This window comes from Salarias fasciatus, chromosome 2 (genome assembly GCF_902148845.1).
Source record: "Salarias fasciatus chromosome 2, fSalaFa1.1, whole genome shotgun sequence".
Taxonomy (NCBI): domain Eukaryota; kingdom Metazoa; phylum Chordata; class Actinopteri; order Blenniiformes; family Blenniidae; genus Salarias; species Salarias fasciatus.
In genome coordinates, this window is record NC_043746.1 from 11801454 (window position 1) to 11822431 (window position 20978).

Genomic DNA, 20978 nt, shown 5'->3' on the forward strand with positions numbered 1-20978 from the left:
CTATCAACGTTTGGAAGAGAGACAGCGACATGAATAATGCCCATCCATACCCTCAGAGATCCGTGACTTTTTTTCTGGCCAACTACAAGCATCATAACCTTTTCTTAGTGTGATATTTATGGCGGTATGTTTGTGTCCGGAGGCTCAGGATTCTGCGGATATAAAATAAGAAGTGTGAGTATAATGCTGAATATTTCAAGAGGCATGGAAAATCCAGAATATACTCTAATGTTTGAATGAGGATTTGCAAAATGCAAAATGATCCAGGGAGACAAAGTAACACAGATGGTTTCTATTTGAAAAAAAAAAAAAAAACACACACCTCCACATTTATTCATGAGTTATACAAGATAAGATACATCATACAATATGTACAAAATCTCAAATATAAAAAAAAGATACAATAATACAAATACAATCTTTCATCCTGTTAGGGAAACCTGCATCTTGTTATAATTTGGCCATCTTCTTCAGACGGGCTATAACCTCCAAAAGAGCTATTAGGTGATATTTCCAAACTGGGGTGTGGGGTTATTTTAAAAGAGCTTCGTGTGCCAAGCATGTGTAGGTTATCTATGTAAACTAATGCCTCCACGCCTGTAAAGGTATGCAGAATGTGCAAGGACCTTTGTGTAGAGATTTCAGCATGTACATGTGTGCATTCATGTACGAGGCCGAGCATGTTGAAGATGTGCATTTGTGACTTTAGTGTGCCACAACAATTTCAATGCGCATCTGTGTGGTTATGAACAAATCATTGAAAAAAAAAAAAAAACTCAAAGACATTTCTCATGGTTCTTCTCCCACCTGTCCTCTTCTCTATCTACAATAGTATATAAAAGTCACTTTACAAAACAAAACGTCGTGGCTGTTTCACTCAGTCTTTGTTCATCACAGTCTGAGTTTAGCCTCTCATTACTGCTGATCAATGGACCCAGAGGAGTATATACTCTAAACCCAATGGTCTTCACGGGTAATACAGTGCATCCCAAGCTTCCACACTTCGATTGTAATGAAGACAAGACAATCCTTTGCATGGTCATGCTCGAGATGCAGCGATGTATCTCAGTCCAGCAGTGACAACGTGAAAGTCCCAGTGTTGCGTACTGGCACAGCGTGTGCTGGGACGCTCGGCGGCGTTACTGGCGCCTCATGCAGCTGTGTGGTACACATTCAGCCTGCTCCTCCAGCTCAGGGCAGGGGGTGCCAGCGTTGGCCGGCCTCAAAAGGATGTATCGTGTGCGATGGCGAACGCCCCCTCTGGAGCAGGGACCCAAACACAGACCCCAAGAGGACCAGAGAGACACTTCGCAGTCCAGTGGTGTTGCTGTGTCGATATGAGAGACAGAGGATTACTAAAGTTCTGCAAACTGTTTTTAAATCATACTCCAAGCTTCAACATACAACCTGCTTATTTTCTCTGATGTTGGGGTCTTAAAACACTGAAACTAATGAAGGCGGCCCTGGGGTCATACCTGAGAAGCGCTGTGGGCTGATGGAGTTCGGCAGGATGTGATTGGATATTGGGGCCTGACGGTCCGGCGATCGGATCTGTCGAGTGAACTTTATGCTGGCGATAGGTGGAAGCTCCTTTAAGCGAGGATAGTAGAAGGAGTTGGCCGGATGGTTTGGCATCTGAGACGTGATCTGAACAGGTCAGCAGAGAACAGTCAGACATAATTCATCGTGAGAGCCAGCAGATTCTCAAAAGAACTTCAAATACACAATAGCCCACTTTAAAACACATGCCGGGAAAGGATAGATGGTGGATTATGTAAGCGGGGCCCTTTTTAGTCAAATCACTTCAGGTCAGGCATGAGGGCTTCCAAGCAATCATTTAAGTGGAGACAGCTAAGAATGACGTCCCATTCTCACACTGCTCATAATATTCTCAGAATACGAAGAGGGGACCTTGTACCTTGCTTTGTTTTCCCACTGAACCTCCTTTGAATATTTTTTGTGTGTTTATTTTTGTGCGATGGGGGCATTGTGCAAACACAAACTGATACCTTGGTGATGTTCTCCGGTGGGCTGGTTGGGAAGTTCGGTGACGAGAAAGTAAATCCGCTGTCAGTGCCGGCATCGTAAGGCTGGAGGTCAACTGTCACTTCCTGTTTCCACTGGTTGCCGTCACAGAGACTGAGGCTATCCACTCCGACAAACCAGTCAGGGCTGGGGATCAGCTTCACCATCAGGGACACCTGTGGACACCACAGAGACAGTCAACTCTTCTCTTGAACTCGGATCTTTACTGAATACTCCAGGAGGCAAACCCTTTAAAATAAAATCTGCAAAGTAATCGAGTAGAATAGAACTCTCAGATGAACGTTCCTTTGAATAAAAGCATCAGATGTTTGAAACTCTGGCTGAAAATCTGTGTGGTGCGAATAGAACTGATCGGGTTTGTAACAAAAGTAAAATTCTAAGAAATATCAAAGCTGGTTTTCTACCCTCAAAATTTTAATACAATGTATTGAAATCAGGTGTGCAGAGGAAAACTCTGACCTGGTAAATGATCCAATAACCACCAAGTTATGTGGATGAGCGGAAAATGATTTGCCCGAGGAAAAAGAAAAAAAAACCTCTCGTGAGCACACGGTGCGTCAAGAATGCCCTCGTGGGTGGAGGTGTACGCATTTCCTCATCAGTATTCCAAAGAAGACCTCATGAGCAAAACCTCAGGGGATTCGTCACAACATGTAAAAGCCGGATCAGTCCGGAGAAAAAAAAAAGCCAATGAGGTGCTGAAAGTTTTATGAGATGAAGAAACAACAATCAGACAGATGAAAAGAAAACATGAGATACAGTTGATGACTCAGCGGAGTCCGCACAGCCCAGATATCAGAGCGATCTGTTATAACCTGAGCGCACATGGCTGCTAATTAAACTGGCACACTACTTAATGACTGCTCACAACATTATAAGAGCCTCTGTTGTATTAAGATAAAGACTTGTTTGAACAAAACAACTCTCCAAAGGACACAAAACAACTGCTGAGTGTGAGGAGGTGGGAGGTGGGCTGATTCAGCTGCAGTTTATTTCCTGAAGGAGAAGCTGAAAGCTGAAAGCAGCGAAGAGCTCGTAGGCTATTCCACAGAAAATACAAAACTTTGGAGCATGTTCACAGACTTCAGATTGATTGTAGATTTGTACGTATGAACTCAAAGTATTCAGACCTCAACCAAAAAAAAAAAAAAACTACAACTCTTTTTTTCCATATAGAACAAACCCACTGAAATTAAAGTAGAGACTGCCTTTGCAGAATTTTTTTTAAAAATTCCTTTAAACTGATCCTGCTGTGCAGCAGCCCAATTGCTTTTGGTTTGGACTGTATGTTGTGCGTAGAATAAATTAGGTTGCAGAGTGAGATCGGCAGAAGAATGAGTGCAGTGTTCAAGACATCACAGACACCAGCGCAATCCATGTCAGGATTTGTAACTCCGTATAACTCTGTACCTTATAAACACAAGAACCTGCATGTGTGTGCATGCATGCAGCCACTCCGTTTCCTGTGCTGGGTTAGACCGTGTCTCTTGAGTGATGGATGTTTCCTGAGAGCTGGTGACCTCATGCAGGAAGTGGCCCGGGGGTCAACACACACCAAGGTGGCAGCTGACCAGAAAACAGCACATCTGAAAAACGCCTCCTCAGCTGCAGACGCTGTTATTTGAGGACCTACGCTGAGCTGCTTGCTCTCAGGGAGGGCTGGGTGGGCGTGGACAGCTGTAGATGGACAGGAAAGGGTGGCCATGGAGTGGGATGGAGCGTGTTGGTGAGACAAGGATAATATCAGATCACAGAGCAGAACGGACCACCGGGAACAGGGAGCGGGTCCAGTCAGCATGACACCCGGAGCCTGATTCTCTGAGTCTACGCTTTTGACACGCAGACAATGAGAAGTAACAGTGTTGCTTTTGGAAATCCTTCACTGATCCCCTCAATCCTCCCTTGTTTTTTTCTGCGAGCTTCCCTCCCTCCTCTCATCCACTTCACCCCCACCTCTAACAGCGGTTTTTCCAAGAAGCCGTCCTGCTATATCCATTGGGCTGCTCAGAGAGGATGTCTTCTCAGGGGTTCTCCCTGCCACTGGCTCGATCACTTCACTGTGGTTTGTAATATACGGTGAAGGAAGTATCTCTAGAGCGGAGACTGTTACTCAAAGCCACCACGATCCCTCTCAGTTGATCTCCATCACAGCAAATCTCCGTCGAAGCCCTAAGGAGAAGCAGTCGGCCCAGAAGGCACCCAGCCCAGCCCGCAGGCACAGTGGCATTAACGCTGAGCCGCCGTTGTCTCAGTTTCTGCTCTCACAGCCGAAATTTTGGACGGCGGCTGTTGGGTTTAGTCTGGGCGTTTTGAATTACACATTTAACAACAGTAGCATAAGGCTGATGAGTAAGAAGATAAGAATTATACGTATTTGGGATTTTTGGAGCATTGCGTATGACTTGTGGTTTTTCTGAAGTAAAAAAAGGCGGAGGCGTTTCTAAATAAGTACAGGGGAGAAAGAGGCACACCACCAGATTAAGCTGTCAACAGAGTCACATCAGTCACGTTTCAAACAAACACACTATAGTTGTGCTTTTGTTTTGCCTGTTGTACCCACTGACCTAAAAACAGACGGAGGTTTAAAACCAGACACACACCTCGTATAGCTACATGACAAGCCGTTAAGCTGCTGACCATGGTGGGTGCTTGCGAAAGATGCCCTCCGACCGAGATGTTTATGATTTTTGAGGACCCTCGGGTTCAAGCGGTGGAACAACCAATAAACAAATGTAGGTCACCAGACTTTCGGGCAGACACACACCTATTTCTAAAAGCCCAGGCCAATGTGTGCCCTCTCTCCCTCCCTCTCTCCCTCCCTCCCATTCATCAGCTATTTGTGCTTGACAAATAAACGGGATGCTTTACGAACAATTTAACTCTCATAATGGTATGGCACATTTTTCCACGGTGCCATATTTCAAATTCTTTGCCTTCGGCCTCCAATTTAGCTCAAGTCTAAAAAAAACTCCATCCAGCCTTGACCCTTGCTCTAAGAGACCAATCAGGAGCAGTGGTTTGTAAACAAACATCTGTTCGAATGCATCTGTATGCATCTGTAGGAAATGTGACCGGGGGGGGGGGGGGGGGGGGGGGGGGGGAGACAAGAATACTTACATAGTTTGTTTTTATCGATACACCGAATGTGAAGATAATGTCTGCAACGGTACAACATCAGATGAAGCCTCTATGAACAGTTTGCCAAAAGCAGCTCCAAAGTAGCAATAAAACTCACTAATTAAAGGAACAATATGCAAGTATTTTATTGAGAATAACAGCCTTGGAAACATTTTTGATGGCCTACTGGAGTGTAAGCAGTTCAAAGGCACCTCTTTTATTCCTTTTTGGATGTACTATCTCTCAGTAACTTAGATAAGTGGGTATGACGTCCAGAGTCAGATGAATAATGCTCCACGCTACACGCTAGCTCGTTATTTCTCCTAATACAAACATCATGGTAGAGGTGAAGACAATACAGACCATGTTTATGACAAGAGGTAGGAACAAAAACGTTGGGAAGCAAAAACCGAGCGGAAAGCAAATCTTTTTAGCTGCTGCCGAGTGTCTCATGAAATGAAAGGCTTCGAGACAGACGGTGAGCTAGCTTTTCCGCTGAAACGGACACGAGCTAGCTCGCTTGTGTTGTTGCACGTGCTTTGTGTTTGTCTGTTTCAACTCAGGAGCTTTGAAACACAAGTCAGTTCAGGCCACGCCATCAGAAAATAGCTGCTGCCAAGACAGCTGAAGGTTTTGTTAGGAAAACTGGCCAGACAACAGGATGCTACATCAGTCCCTTTCATGTGTACTGCTGCGGTCGCTGTCCGGGTACGCCACGGTCTTTGAACTGGACCACATGCTTGTTGCAGTGGTTTTCTTTATTATCTGTTTGTTATAACTTGTTCTCTATCAGTTTAAACAGATGACTAGTTTTGTTTTTCTTGTGATGTTTTTCTATTTAGACACCATTTCAGTTTTAATTTAAATTCTGTTTTAATTCACAAGAGTTAATTGCTCTAATGTTTTTGAAGCCTATGAAGCATTTTAGCCTGAACGTGAGATGATGTTAGATAGATAGATACAGACAGAGCAAGTCTGTCACTCTGTTTGTCTTTATCTCCTCTGGTCCAGACGGACTGAACAGTTCAAGATGGTCTTGATGAGTGGAGAGATTTCAGCTCAAGGTTTTTTTGTTTTGTTTTGGTTTTTTTTTTAAGAACGAGAATCCTTAAAATGAAGAAAAAGCTGTTTCTATACACTGCCAAGAGTTCACTGGAGATATCTGCATGTGTTGGCTAATAATCCATCACTTGACCTAGTTGTTTGCACACGTGTGTGTTCTGGTGTGTGTGGATGCTGTACCTCCTTATTTCCATCTGCCTCCTGTGATTTGACCATCAGGGCCTCGGGCTGTATACACCTCAAGTAAGCAATTTGTTTTCTTTCTTAGGACTGAGAGAAAAGTATAACATCACTTTTTCTGCAGTGGTTTGGACGTTCAGTTTGTTCTGTTCTCCTCCTCACGGCAGGATTGTACCCTGAGCTAACGTTCATCCTGCCGCCTTGAGACTATCAACACGTTTCTGTTTGTGTATCAACCTTAACCAAAGTGTGATGTTGATCTGCTGCAAGTTCTCAACCATCACTGTATGACAGTGATTCAAGGGCTGATTTAACAGTTCTGTTTTTTGCGTGAGATGCTGTTTTTTCATTCTCGCTTCCAGATGAGTGCACAGCACGACTGCTGGAATGCATCGATTCAAGGTTCTTGTGTAATTAACACCTTTTGTGATGAGTCTGTTGACGCCGCTGCCCAGCAGAAGTAACCATTTGAATACTTTCACAGACTGTAATGTGTTTTGTGTAACGAGCTTCCATAGATATACAAGTTTCAATTTTAATAAATTGCAGCATGAAAAATGTAATTATAATGTTTATGACTGACAAACCAAGAGTAGCTGTGTCCATCAGATTTTCAAACAGTGGTATTAATGTTTTCAGGATAAAAGACCCAGCATGTTTTCAAACAGGTCCTGTTGTGGACATCATCCTGGCCCTTCTGTCAGCTCCCAGAGTTCAGTGGGACAGGCAGCAGACAGAGTGCAGACCGCGCAGGATGGATGTGGGCGTTTGTGGCTACAGAGCTGCAGCGTTTGGGCTAAACATAGTCTGTTTGGATAGTGGAAAAAAGCGGCGAAGAACTATTTGGTCGGAGCAAATGAACGATGTTATGGGGAGACCCGGGTCACCAGATGACTGAGTCCGAGGCGAGCAGATGGTTTTCTGCGTCTGAGCAGGCAAAGTGCTTTTATGAATGGGTATTGCATTAATTAGGTTTATTTGTGCCTACCAGCGAGTTCCGGGGGTGCACGACCATTTCTGTGGAGCTGTGTCCAATGCCGTTGGGGATGCCAGCTGTTCGGTACATGGCACCAACCATGCGTTTCTTCCTGGCCTCTTTGGCCGTCTTCATCATCTCCACCGTCACCCCAAGTTCAGCAAAGCTCTGCACCCCGACGCTGGCTGGAGCGCCCTCCTCCCAGAGCTGAAAATGGCGATTATGGCTGACCGCTGAAGGGAGAAGAGGAGAGGGCAGAAGTAAGATGCTTATTCACTGGAATGCATATCGATGTCAACGAAACACCACAGAGGTTCAGCCAGACGGTGAGATCATTTCCACTACGGAGTCGGTATGTATTTCTACGACTGCCTCCTACTTCCTGCTCTTCAACACATGATTCCTATAAGGAACTGCCCACATACTTGTCTTTGGCATCATTGCAAAGTTGCCGTCATCTATCACTGATGAAACGGCGACCTGGAGCTGTCAGGAAGTAGGCCCAGAGCTCAAAGCTGGACAGAAAAACTATTCAAGCTTTTCTAAAAAAGCCTTAATCATGCTTTTTGTTATAATCGTTGCCAACAGAGCGATTTACTTCACATTCTTATGCTTAGTTTTGATTTTCTATGAAATCTGTAAAGAATCAGGACACTAATTTAGGTTAAACTGTTTGTACCCCAGGTTCTGGCTCGGGCCGGTGGTTTTCGGGACAGAGTGAGGTTAGCCAGAAGCACGCTGACAAATGCTCTGATGGTTCTGCCTTACCTCACTTTTCAATGCTGCACACACACACACACATGAACATACACACATACACATACGCACAGCAATATGGATTTGAATTTAAATATCCCTGACACGTGCATTAACACACACACACCAAGACACACACAAAACCTGCACAGCACACTTCACACAATATCTTGTTTCTCCCTAAACTGCCATTACTTATGCACTTAATTACATTTCCATCCTAACAAATTTCCCACCAGCGTCAGGACCTTGAAACTCAAGAACACGTCACGTATAAACCCCATCAAGGCTTCAAAGCCCCCTTCCCACTCTTCTTAAATTGCCCATGTATTTTTTGGCCGTGATAAAAACCATTCCCCTCTGCTTTCTGACGGTGCCCTCGGTCCCTCGACTCTTGATCTTCACTATAAAGCTACACAAAACCCTGAGAGGCCCTCAAACCTCTCACCAGGTTAAGTTTCTCTTTGTGCTGCTGTATACGCTGCTCCATTCATGTTATTTCTTTTTGTCTCAATACGAAGCCGTTTCTGTTTTGCTCTTTGCTCCTCCACCCCTCCTGCTCATAGAGTGACACTTTATTTTTTAAACGTCAGTCAAACTGATGAATGAGAACTTGCAGACTGGCCGCCGGAGAGATGTCACTCCTGCATCAGCCTGTTTTAACAAAGACAATAAAGTCCCTTCATAGATGTGTCAGAATCTCAGGTGACCGTCTCGAGAAGCAGCAAGCAGGGCACCGCTAGAAGAGCTGGAAACCAGGCAAAGCCACAGCCGCCGCCACGAAGCAGCACAACACACACACACACACACACACACATACATGTAGACACATGTGCTAACATCTGCCAGCCATCCCGTGCTTCATGGCTTGGAAAAGAAAAAGGGAGAATAGAAGGGTCTAAATCGCATCTTCCCCTCTCCCTGCACCTCCACCTCCCTCCGCCTCCCTCCTCTTGGCTCGGAGGTGCGTGGTTTGACCCCACCACACCCCGACCATCATCACCCACCTTCACCAGCCTCAAAACTGCTCTCGTGATTCGCTGCCAACGCTGAGGTAAACCAGCGGAAATGTGGGAAGGGGGGCCAAACAATTTCCTCCAAGAAATTGAGAAATACGAAAGGAAGGTTGCGGACAGAACAGTAGTTTGAGAAAACAAAGGGAGACACCATCTGTTAGCGTTTAGACTGTCTTATTGCTCTCCGCTTCAAGCTGCTTTGCTCATTAACATCTCTCGCCCTTCTGTGTTCGTGTCTGTCTGCCGACTACGAGGTTATAAACTTTCGACACATGACGTGAATCAGAAGAATCTGTGTCCAAGTGAAGCTGAATTTGCGATGGATTCAACACTCTCGCTTTGCCTTTGCTTTCCTGATTGGTTTCTGCACCTGTGACTCCTGGTTGCGACACATCGCCTCCTCTGTCCTCGCTGCAGATAAACAAGCCGTGTTCAACAGACGAAAGACGTTTTCTTCCTTTCTTACCGATGAGCTTGGACCACTGTGCTGGGGGTCTGAAGAGTGGATACTGCTTTGGGAAGGCCTGAGGAGTCCAGTGACCCGTGAAGACCAGGATGTAGGAAGCCGGGGTCTTGGCCGTGCATTCTGTCCCATTGTTTGGTCTCAAAGGTCCGGCACAGGTGAGGCAAAGCTTCACGAGTACGACGAGCAGCTGCCGCAGCCAACCGCAGGTCAGGTGCTCCGAAAACATGATCTGAAAGAAACAGAGAAATGAGAACTGCCTGCTCGAAAGGTGTCTTTCAGATTTGTACGCAGCTGAGTTCCCTTCACTGACAGTGATGAGTGACTTGTGTTGAAAACCATAAAATGAATGGTATACTTAAAAAAAAAAAATGCCCAGGGCTTTTCTTTGCATATGGAAATGATAAAAAAAAAAATGAAAATATGGAAATTTTTAGGAAATCTCAGAAAATCCTAGAATAAATGGGGGGAAATCCCCTGTCTGCCATATCACAACACAGACGTTTCATCGAAGAACTAAAGCTACTGAACCCACCGACCCTGAAGCGCCGCGTTAAAGAAACCCTGCCGCTGCTGTGTGGACTCAGCGTGTGTTGACCCGGAGCCAGGCTGGCTGCAGGACGAAAACAGCCATCGCTCACCACGCTCACCGGAACGTCTGCTACACTGGCTAAAATAAAAACGACAGGGATGACTTCTCTGAGGGGAAAGATGCAAACTCTGTCTGCTCCGGAGCTCCACTGATCTCACCGACTGATCATCCGCCGACCGCTGGCTGCTGAGTCAGACTCACACTCCGTCAGGATGCAGCAATTCTGATGTCTGCTCTCAACACACCACAGTCTTTAGATGTCTTTGTGTAGTTTGGAGGAGAATAACAGAAACAAACAGGCTTTTCTTTATTCTTTGCAAAATGTATCCATGAATGGATATTCTTCTTCCATCACTGAGATCTTATTTTGATGCAAAAGTGACAAATATGTAGGAAATCTGTTCAAAGACAGAGGAGAAAACAGTGTGAAGTATACGACTGACACTCACGTAAAGATAAAAACCCAGACATAATAAAACTTTATGACAGTGCCGGTGGAAAGCTGCATTTACTTCAGCACCACCAACAAAAACAACTGAGACTGACAGAATTAGATTTACTGAGTTTTTCTGACAAACACCGCAAAACTGTCAGCTGATAACATATTGATGTAATTTCTGGTGATATTATGGTGCCTTGGTTCTGCAGCTGTTTTTTATTTCTATTCTTTTTCTGAATCCTGTAATGTTTAAACGCTTATTGTGCTCAAATGTTAAGTCAAACAGGTGAAAGAGCAGAGAAGTGTCAGTGAGCTAAATGACTAAAGTGTTTAGTCACTTCACTCCCTGAGCAGGATATCTGGCTGCTCCCGCCTCCTGATTTCTGTCAAAACTATCACTCCCATTTCCACATTTCGACCCCTGGTGTGAGGAACGACTCGGAAAATTGGTTGTTACACCTTTTCTGTCAGGAGTGTTGCCGTCATTGGGTTGCGTCATGCCTTTTCTGTGGAAAACATAAAATACCTTTTTAACCTGAACAAGTAAAATCCTGAAAAAAGTCAAAGCAATTGACCCAGCTTTGTCCTTGGAAATTACCGTCCAGGACAAACAGTGTTTTCATGAGTAGCAGAAAGGAGAATATATAGTGCTGACAAACCAGCAGCTTGACAAACTGCCCTGCAGCGGGTCGGCCTGCATACACCCTGTCACCAAATCCTCATCTAAATTCACTCCACACTCATGAGTTTTGACAGTCCGCATTAAAAACCCGAGCTTCAAAATACTCCTAAAAAACCACCATCATAGCTGGCACCAGAATGAGACAGTGATTTGATCTCAAACGTTTCTTTTAGAAATTTTCCAAAATTCTGTTCTGAGGGCGCAATCTGTGGAAAATGTTCCGCAAAATACTACCGTCTCTTCACTTATTTCCTGTTTTATAGGTTCTCGTCTTTTCTCTGACACAGTAGTGAAGACGCTGATGGAAGATGATTTTCTTTTCTGTGTTTTTGTGCTATAGAAAGGGAGAGCAGTGTTTCTAAGGGTTACCATATCATAACTGAGAGTTCAAGCAGCTGCAGAATGCAGACAGTTAAATCTGGGCAAGTGGACCACCGCGCAAACACACACTCCATCAACACACATAACACTGGGGTCCTGCCGCACATTGTCCCTGAAGTCTATTTCCAGAGGTCAGATAGTATTACTCAGCCAATATAGCTGCAAAACTCCAACTCTGACACTTTTCTGACCGCAGCATTGTCTCCCTGGTGTTTTATCAATTCCCTGTCTCTATTAAATGTATATTAACCACCGCGTGGTTTAACAACCAGCCATAAAAATACCCCGAGTTTGGAGACACAGCTTTGATCTTCCAGCTCGGTCATCCGATCACCTCGCTGGCTTCGGCCTCGCCGCTCTGCAGGAGGCAGGTGAGATGCTGGAGAATGCAGCTCGCTTAATATAACGCAATAAATCCCAACGTTGAAAAGAACGATGCAGACCCGGAGGCTTTTCACATTAATGCTCCTCCATACTCTCCGCCGTAGGGGAAACCGGGTCAGTCCTGTGACGGGTCGCTGCAAAGTTTGTTTCAGTCTTTTTCACACCAACGTTCAATCGGAGACGTATAGACCAACGTGACGGCTTCTCTCTGAAATGATTTATTTGCTGCGGTGTCATGTAATACCCAATAATCACTCCCCATTCCACGCTCAGACTTTGGTTCAACAGACCCTTTGACCTTCCCTTCTGAACCTGTAACAGAAGCACTATAACACGCCGAAGAGACATTTCATGAATCCCCCCACAGTCAACACTCAAACCCACAAGTCAGCTGATGTCTGCCGCCGAAAGCACGAACGGGGATAATGAAGGCAGACGCTCATTTTCCACCACCGGCATGAAGTTTACACGCTCAAACATACAGTTGCGCTTCTCGCCGCAGACCGGCTCCCATCAGTCCACGCAGACAGACGCAGCAGTTTTTCTGTCAGGCGCAAGACACAGTAAAACAAGGGGATGTGGCGCGGAGCCAGCGGAGCCGTGTAATTACAGCGTCTCATGCAGAGATAATACACACATTCACCTTCGCTCATATACACGGGCAGTCAGGTATGCACACACAGCCAGAGGTTGGCTCTTTTTTTTTTTTTTTTTTTTTTTTTAACAGGGAGATGTCAGAGATGTAATTTGCTGCTTTCCCTGGGATTTTCTCAAAAATCTTTTATGAGGCAAAGGTGGATTCCTGAGGTGGTGCTTGAAAAGACTTTCTCCATACAGACCTGGATGGAGTGCACGTATCTGCTCCTACCGTTTCATTCATTTAAATGTGAACAAAAAAAAAACAAAAAAACTCAGAGAGACACCAGGTCAGACGTGCGTCCCAGCAGGAGGTCAGAAACCCTGTTCCTCATGCAGACAGATGGGAAATCACGACCGAGCAGGCAACACTTCAAACACAGAGAAAAGTGAGGAGCTTGTGCGGTGTTTGATTTACCTAACTCAAGCCATACTTCCAGCATAAAGCAGCAGAGAAGATGGATTGTGTGGGCGCGGGCCAGGATAGTGTGTGTGATGAAGGGGAAGCAGCTCTCGGTGTGAGGATGCAAACGGACATAAACATCGGCGGAGCGATCAGAGGCAGCCTCAGACCGCCGCTCAGACCCGTCATAAAAAGTGAAGAGACATCTGTGCACGTTACTTCTGCTCGAGAAGAAACATGTTGTAAATTCGGGAGTGGAAGGTACATTTACTTTTATATATTTTGGGCACACACACACACACACACCAAGCACATTCAGACTTCATTCATTCTCTGCACAGAGAGTTCAGTTTTGTTTGGCTGTTTCAGACGGATCCAGGTCCGGTGGACTTTAGGAACATGAAGCATGTGCAGAGAAGAAGCTCAGACTCATTTTATTCATGCAAAGCAGCCAAACACAAGTCTGGGAATAAAAAAGTCACAAATAAAATAAAAACTTCATCATGAACAAAGCCTTGAAGGGGAAAGTTGAGGATGGTATCATGTGTGGCTGATTGTTGAAAAACGTCAACCTCTTTGTAGAACCTGTGTGTGTGAGTGTGTGTGTGTGTGTGTGTGTGTGTGTGTGTGTGTGTGTTCCCTACCTGTGCTGGATCAGTCAGGCGTGCTGAGGATACAGCTCCACTCTCTCGTCTCCTCTTTCTCAGCCTTATCACTCTTAATCTCGCCGTTCTCTGTCTTTATCTCTCTCCAAATTTCCTCCTCCTCGCTCTTTCTCTCCCTCTCTCTCTCTCTCTCTCTCTCTCTCATCGTATCTCCTCAAATTACCCACCTCTCTCTCTCCTTCTCCCTCTCCCTCTCTTTTCTCTCCTCCCCCTCCTCCTCTTTTCTCCCCCTACCTCTCCTTGTATGGAAAGGCAGTTAGCGGCCTCCTCTCCTCCAATGTCCCCCTCTTCCCTCCGTCTATCTGTCTCTCTCTCTCTCCCACTCCAAGTCTTCCACTGTGGCCACATAAACTCAGCAACCTCATTGCTGACAAGCTAATCAGCACCACATTGGGCACGTTGATATACGCTGCTCGGCGTTGTGTATTTTCTCGTCCTTGCTCTCCGGCGCTCGCCGTTCAGGCCTGCCAGGTGTAGAGTTGCTGAATAATGGCAGACAAACAGAAGTCGGGTTCGGCCTGGACAGCAAGTGCATTCTGGACTCAAGCACGTGATTTTATTCCTGTGTTTAATTTGCTGATTGGACCAGGGTTTTAAAACGGCTGCTGTTCTTTTTTTTTTTCCCCTCTTTCAAGAACTTATTCGGTCCTGTGGCGGATCCAGCTGTGATCCCAGCAGAGGAACCCCATTTCCTCGGGTCAGGGTGTGTAAATGAATGTGTGTGTGTATGTGTGTGCGAATGAAAGAGAGACGTGTGGTGGTGGTCACTGGTTCCCACAGCTGGTATCCACATGGACTACCGGGGAGGTTTCTGTTGCCGGCCGCCACTCACTCATCGCCGTGTCAAAACTCAGACTAAAAGGACTTCCGGTGACGCCATGATTGAAGAAACAGCCTGAGACTTTGGCTCTAGGGACGGATCCAAAAACTAGCCAAAATAATTCACATTTCTTTTTAAAAAACCTCTCTACAAACATGACCAAAGATGTCGGCTAGTGGAAAAGATACCGAAAAGAAATCTAAAAGCGCTAAAAAGGAACCTAATCGTGGTAAAGGCGACAAAGAGCCCTCGGACGTGAGTGAGCCTGAAGAAAACATGGCGCCGGTGCTGGAGGAGTTGCGGAAGTTCAGAAAAGAACATGCAGAGGCTTCTAAAGATACCAAGGCTGCTCTGACCAGGCTGGAAACAACCCTGAGAGATGTCATCGACCGTACGGACACGCTTGAACGGGGAATGTTCGAAATAAAGCAGAGGGTGAGCGACAATGAAGATCAGCAACAGCGCCACGGAAGAGCGATTCGCTATTTACTACACCGCGAAGCTAAACTGTCCTCGAGATGCGAGGATCTCGAATCAAGAGCCAGGCGCAATAATTTGCGCATATATGGAGTTAAAGAGGGCGAAGAGAAAAAAGCCATGATTCCCTTCATAACAGAAATGATCCGCAGTTCATTGAAACTGCCAGCAGAGGAGGATCTCGGCATTGAGAGGGCTCACCGCTCCCTGACTACCAAGCCACAAGCTGCAGCGCCGCCGAGGTCGATTATCGTCAGATTCCTGGATTACAGAATGAAAGATAAAGTGCTCCGAACAGCGTGGAGCAGTAACGGAGTCATGTACCAAGGCCAGAATATTTATTTTGACCAGGACTACACTGCGGAAACACAAAAGAAGCGCAAGCAGGTGCGGGATGTTATCAAACAGCTGAAACAGAAGAAAATTAAGGCCGTGTCACCGTTCCCTGCACAACTGAAGATTTTCTTTGACCACGGAGTGAAAACCTTTCCCACACTTGCACAGGCAGCACCAACTCTCAAGGAGTTGGGAATACAAATCAAGGTGGATGAACGGGAGGGAATTCAAGACGAACTATTGCGCAACACCTGGTCCACTGCATCCTCCAAAGACACCGCTGGAGAGTCAACACTGAGCATCGCGGACATGCAAGCACTTGTGAGAGGTGATGACTAATACACTGAAACGTAAATGGATAGACTAAGAAATGTGCAATAATTAATTGCTATATAACTAAAAAAAAAAAAAAAAAAAAAAAAAAGGCTAGTTAACAGAGACATGTTTGACCATTATATTAGAAAGGTCTGTCTCCTGCCAAAGGGGAGGTAAGAGGACTTTTTTGTTTCTATTTTGATTTGTTTTGTTTGATTTATGCGAGAGCAACAATGAACGCAGCTTTATGCTGTCGACAAGTTGCTACTACACGTTGTGTGCCACACGGAGGGATTCCGTCACCCCCCTCCGTTTCAACGAGGACTGTTCTTGAGAACTGGTTTCCCTGTTCTAAGTTTGGGAGTCTGTTTATATCGTTGTTATTAGTATTTCTTCTTCTATGTGTTACAAAGATTGTTCTGAATACTGTACAAAAAATACCACCGTTTAACAAACCATACAATGTGTGCAATATTTGTGAAAAAATCATTAAGGTACTCCTTTCAAAACCTGCCAAATCTTTATGGGAAAGTTGACTGTTGTGACATATAATGTTCGTGGTTTAAATCATCCCATAAAAAGAAAAAAAATCTTCAATCAGTTAAAGAAACTTCAATGCTCTATTGCGTTATTACAAGAAACTCACTTAAGTGAATCTGAACATAAAAAACTGAAAAGGGAATGGGTGAATCAAACATACAGTGCATCATTTGGAAAGAAAAGAGGTGTAGCTATTTTGATTAATAAATCACTGGCTTTCTCAACTGAAAAAGTATTCCAAGATAAATTGGGGAGATTTGTGATGGTGTGTGGCCAAATAGGAGGAGAGGGAGTGTCTATTGTAAATGTATATGCTCCAAATGAGTATGATGAGAACTTTTTTAAAGATATAGCTAATATGATAGCAGAGCACGCCAAAGGGATAATAATACTCGGAGGAGATTTTAATGCTGTGCAAGATGGTAAATTAGACAAAACTCCAGCAGAGGTTGGCCCTCAAAGTAGAAAAACAAATATTCTAAACAACATGATTGCAGAATTGGGATTGGGGGATCCATGGAGACACATGAACCCAAATATGAAAGACTTCACCTTTTTCTCTAATGTTCATAAAAGTTATTCCAGGATAGACTTCTTTTGCATGTCTCAACAACATATTTACAAAGTAGCTGACTGTCAGATAGAAAGTATAACATTGAGTGACCATGCACCTGTGATTTTACACCTTGACTTAGGCAAAGAGAATTTTGTTAAATATTGGAGATTGAATGTTTCATTATTAACCAATACAGCAGTAACTAAAGAGCTAAAACAAACTTTGATAGACTATCTGGAGATAAATGATACTGGAGAGGTCAATCCATCTACCTTGTGGAGTGCTGCTAAAGCAGTGATAAGAGGGAAAATGATTGAAGTATCATCTAGGCTAAAGAAACAACGTTTGGAGGAACAAAATAATCTTGAACATAAAATAAAACAGTTAGAAATAGAACATAAAAACTCTGGAGCAAACAGCACATTGATAAAATTAAAAGAAGTCAGGAAGGACCTGGATAAAATCCTATCATATAAAGCAGAAGGTGCGTTGAGATTTTCTAGACAAAAATATTATGAGATGGGGAACAAAGCAAGTCGTCTGTTAGGTTTTCAACTCCGTAAAGCACAAGCTGACAGAATGGTACATAAAATACTGGACCCCACACGTAAAATAAATGTCTTCAGGCCGAAAGAAATAGCTAATGCATTTGCATCCTACTATAAAAATCTCTATGAGGAACCAAATCCAATAAATGACGATGAGATAAAACATAGGTGTGATACCTTTCTCAGGGGTCTAAATCTTCCTTCACTGTCTAGAGAAGAAGCAACAAACATGATTTCAGATGTGACTGAGACTGAAATTCGAGAGGCAATTAAAAAACTGAAGAACAATAAATCTCCAGGAACCGATGGGCTTCCTGGAGAATTCTACAAATGCTTTATTGATGTTTTATTGCCTTTGCTGACTAAGGTTTTCAATTACACTCTTAAGAAAGGTGATATGCCTGCATCATGGTCAGAAGCCATAATTTCAGTCATTCATAAAGAGGGAAAAGATGCAGCACACTGTGATGGATACAGACCAATTAGCTTACTTTGCAATGACCTAAAGCTGCTGACCAGCATCTTAGCAAAAAGGATACAAAAACATATTAAAAATCTCATTCACCCAGATCAAACGGGTTTCATCCCAAGTAGATATAGTGCCAATAACATAAGAAGAACTCTAAACATTGTAACACAGGCCAAGAATAATAATAATAAAACTTCAATGTTAATTAGTTTTGATGCGCAGAAAGCCTTTGATACTGTCAATTGGCAGTTCTTGTATAAAACTTTGGCAGTTATGGGCTTTCATCCCAAATTTGTGGACTGGATTAAAATAATTTACACAAATCCCAAATCATGTGTCAGGGTAAATGGGAGCTGCTCTGATTTCTTTTATTTAGAAAGAGGTGTTCGGCAGGGCGACTGTCTCAGTCCCCTGTTGTTTGCAATTAATATTGAACCACTCGCAGCTTCAATCAGGATGAATGAAAATATTAAAGGCATTAAGGATGGAAATAAGAAAGAACATAAGATATCGCTTTTTGCTGATGATATATTATCGTACATTAGTGATCCAGCCACTTCTGTAATTCCCCTCTTAAAAACTTTCGAAGATTATGGCAAACTTTCCGGATATCAAATAAATCAATCAAAATCAGAAGCGATGATGTTAAAAGGCCAATGGCCAACAAATCTTAGAAGTAAATTTAATTTTAACATGTCTAATCAAGGATTTCGATATCTTGGAATTATAATTACCCCTGAAATATCACACTTATTTAAAGCTAATTATGGCAAACTTCTGGATGAAATTAAAAAAGATCTTACAAGGTGGGAAATCTTACCCCTCTCACTTGTGGGAAGAATAGAAACAATTAGAATGAACATATTACCCAGGCTGCTTTTTTTGTTTCAATCCTTACCTATAAAAATTCCAATGTCCACATTCACTATGCTTAATAAATGGCTCTCAAAATTTGTTTGGCAGAATAAACGCCCAAGAATCAAACTTAAAACCCTTATGTGCCCAAAAGAACTTGGAGGGTTGAATCTTCCAAATTTAAGAAATTATTATTATGCCGCTCAACTTCGATCCATGGTGGCATGGGTTCGTCAAGAAGAGGATACCATTTGGTGTAGGATGGAACAAGGGGATTGTAAAGACGTATCTCTTGATACGATTCTGTTCATAAGTCCAGATGCATGGTCACAAAAGAAGAAAAAAATTACAAATGAATGGATCAAAATTACTTTGTCAACATGGTTAAATATCAAAAAGATACTAAATCTCCCTAACTCGATTTGCAGATTAATTCAAATTCATCACAATCCTGAATTTCTTCCTTCATTTGGATTAAAAACTTGGGCTGAAAAGGGCCTTACGATGTTGGGTCAATTGGTAGATAGTGGGAATTTAATGACCTTCCAGCAACTCCAACAAAAATACAATCTTCCAGCTAATGATTTCTATAAATATTTACAATTAAGACACTATCTACATAAACATGATTATTTGACGTCTCTACAAGCCCCACCCACTAGCATAGAACAATTTTTTATTTCTGTAATCAAAAGGACAATTAATAGCAGATATGTCTCATATGTCTACAAAATATTGCAAGGTGACAGAACAGAGGATACAAAAGACATTAAAGGAAAATGGGAACTGGAAATGAACATAATAATCAAGGATGAGGATTGGGAGCAAACAATGCAGGAGGGATATAAAATAACAAACAGCCCAACACTAAGAGAGTTTGAATGGAAAACCAAAATTAGATTCTTTAGAACTCCTTTTGTCACATCCAAATTTGGTAAAACTTCAGATCGATGTTGGAGGGGTTGTGGTGGTGTGGGGGACCATACTCATATATTTTGGGATTGTCCCAGATTAACTTACTATTGGAAAGACATTCAGAGTGAAATTATGAACTGCTTGGGTATTAAAATTCCATTGGAACCAAATTTCATAATTCTGGGAATTTTCCCAATTAATTTTATACCACAATGTAACAGAATTCCATTAAAAATATTACTTTTGATTGCAAAAAAAATGATTACTACCTCCTGGCTTAAACCTCAACCCCCCAACATTACACAATGGAAGAACAAACTGAAGGAAGTATATCACATGGAGCAGATAACTGCAAGACTGCAAATGAAAATTGACATATTTAAAGATAAATGGTCTCCAATTCACAATTATATCTGTACTTGACTTCTTGTTTATTGAGAAAAAAATTGTTAATGTTTCATTGTAATATGGGAAAAAAGTGTTTGATGGCAACAAGGAGTACTATTGTACCACATTGTATCTGTTAAATTTAGTATTTTACAGCTGTATGGTGGAATTTGTTTTGCAGATTTTGAATAAAGAATAAGTTCAAAAAAAAAAAAAAAAAAAAAAACTCAGACTAAATAAGGCTGTTTGTCCTGCTATGTGTGTGTGTGTGTGTGTGTGTTAAAAACCTCATGTTACTTTTGTCTTTATTATCCAAGGCAGGGACGCGACGAGGCGCTCGGCTTATATATCATCAACCCACCCACACACCCACCCACACACACACACACACACACCGGGTCGGGACTGCGGACTGCTCCCAGTCGGTTCTCAGATCTCCGCTATCGAACTTGACCTGGCAAACATCAACCAGACCGAGAGCGCAGCCCTTTACCCGCCGGCCGCCACGTCACTGCAGGGCTCGTCTGTAAACCTTCCAGGAACCAGGAGCGATGATGAGGTGCAGACAGACGGGGGGAGAGAAGCGGGGTTAAATGCGAATCCGCTAACAATCTGGACTTTGCGTCCTTGCAGTCATAAACAATCAGGTGAACTATCTCACCGTCTTTAGATGTGTCTCTGGCGTGATTCCTGCAGTCCTTCATTTCCGTCTGTCCATCTTTATAGTGACTTTTCCACTGTTGAAAGTAGGTTATGACTAAAAAACCCGGCTCCCATGATCATTAGCGACAGTGAGCTCACACACACAGGCCGAGGCAGACGTCATCGACACTCAGTTACACAGGTGTGTATCTGTGTTAGCATGATCTACACACACACAGTCACCCCGAACGTGAACTCACGTTGGCAAGTGTGTCAGCGGACCTATACGGGAACCGGGAACCGGCGATCGCTTTGATTAC

The 20978-nt window shown here is 43.5% G+C and overlaps 1 protein-coding gene across 1 annotated transcript; it reads right to left on the bottom strand.

The window, feature by feature from the left end:
• Window positions 1–331: 331 nt before the first annotated feature.
• Window positions 332–13912, bottom strand: spon2a (spondin 2a, extracellular matrix protein). The gene is made up of 6 exons (XM_030109945.1): window positions 13778–13912; window positions 9620–9848; window positions 7394–7614; window positions 2010–2201; window positions 1476–1647; window positions 332–1327 (listed from the first exon to the last, which is right to left on the bottom strand). Exons 2-6 carry the CDS (start codon window positions 9843–9845, stop codon window positions 1140–1142), a joined length of 999 nt encoding a protein of 332 aa, XP_029965805.1. The 5' UTR covers window positions 9846–9848; window positions 13778–13912; the 3' UTR covers window positions 332–1139.
• Window positions 13913–20978: the final 7066 nt, after the last annotated feature.

Excerpts from the sequence above, each read along its gene's own strand:
- spon2a (XM_030109945.1), bottom strand. The coding sequence starts at position 9,845 with ATGTTTTCGGAGCACCTGACCTGCGGTTGGCTGCGGCAGCTGCTCGTC. Across the intron at positions 7,615-9,619 it reads ACAGTGGTCCAAGCTCATCG|CGGTCAGCCATAATCGCCAT; the intron begins GTAAGAAAGGAA and ends TTCTCCCTTCAG. Across the intron at positions 1,328-1,475 it reads CAGCCCACAGCGCTTCTCAG|CAACACCACTGGACTGCGAA; the intron begins GTATGACCCCAG and ends ATATCGACACAG.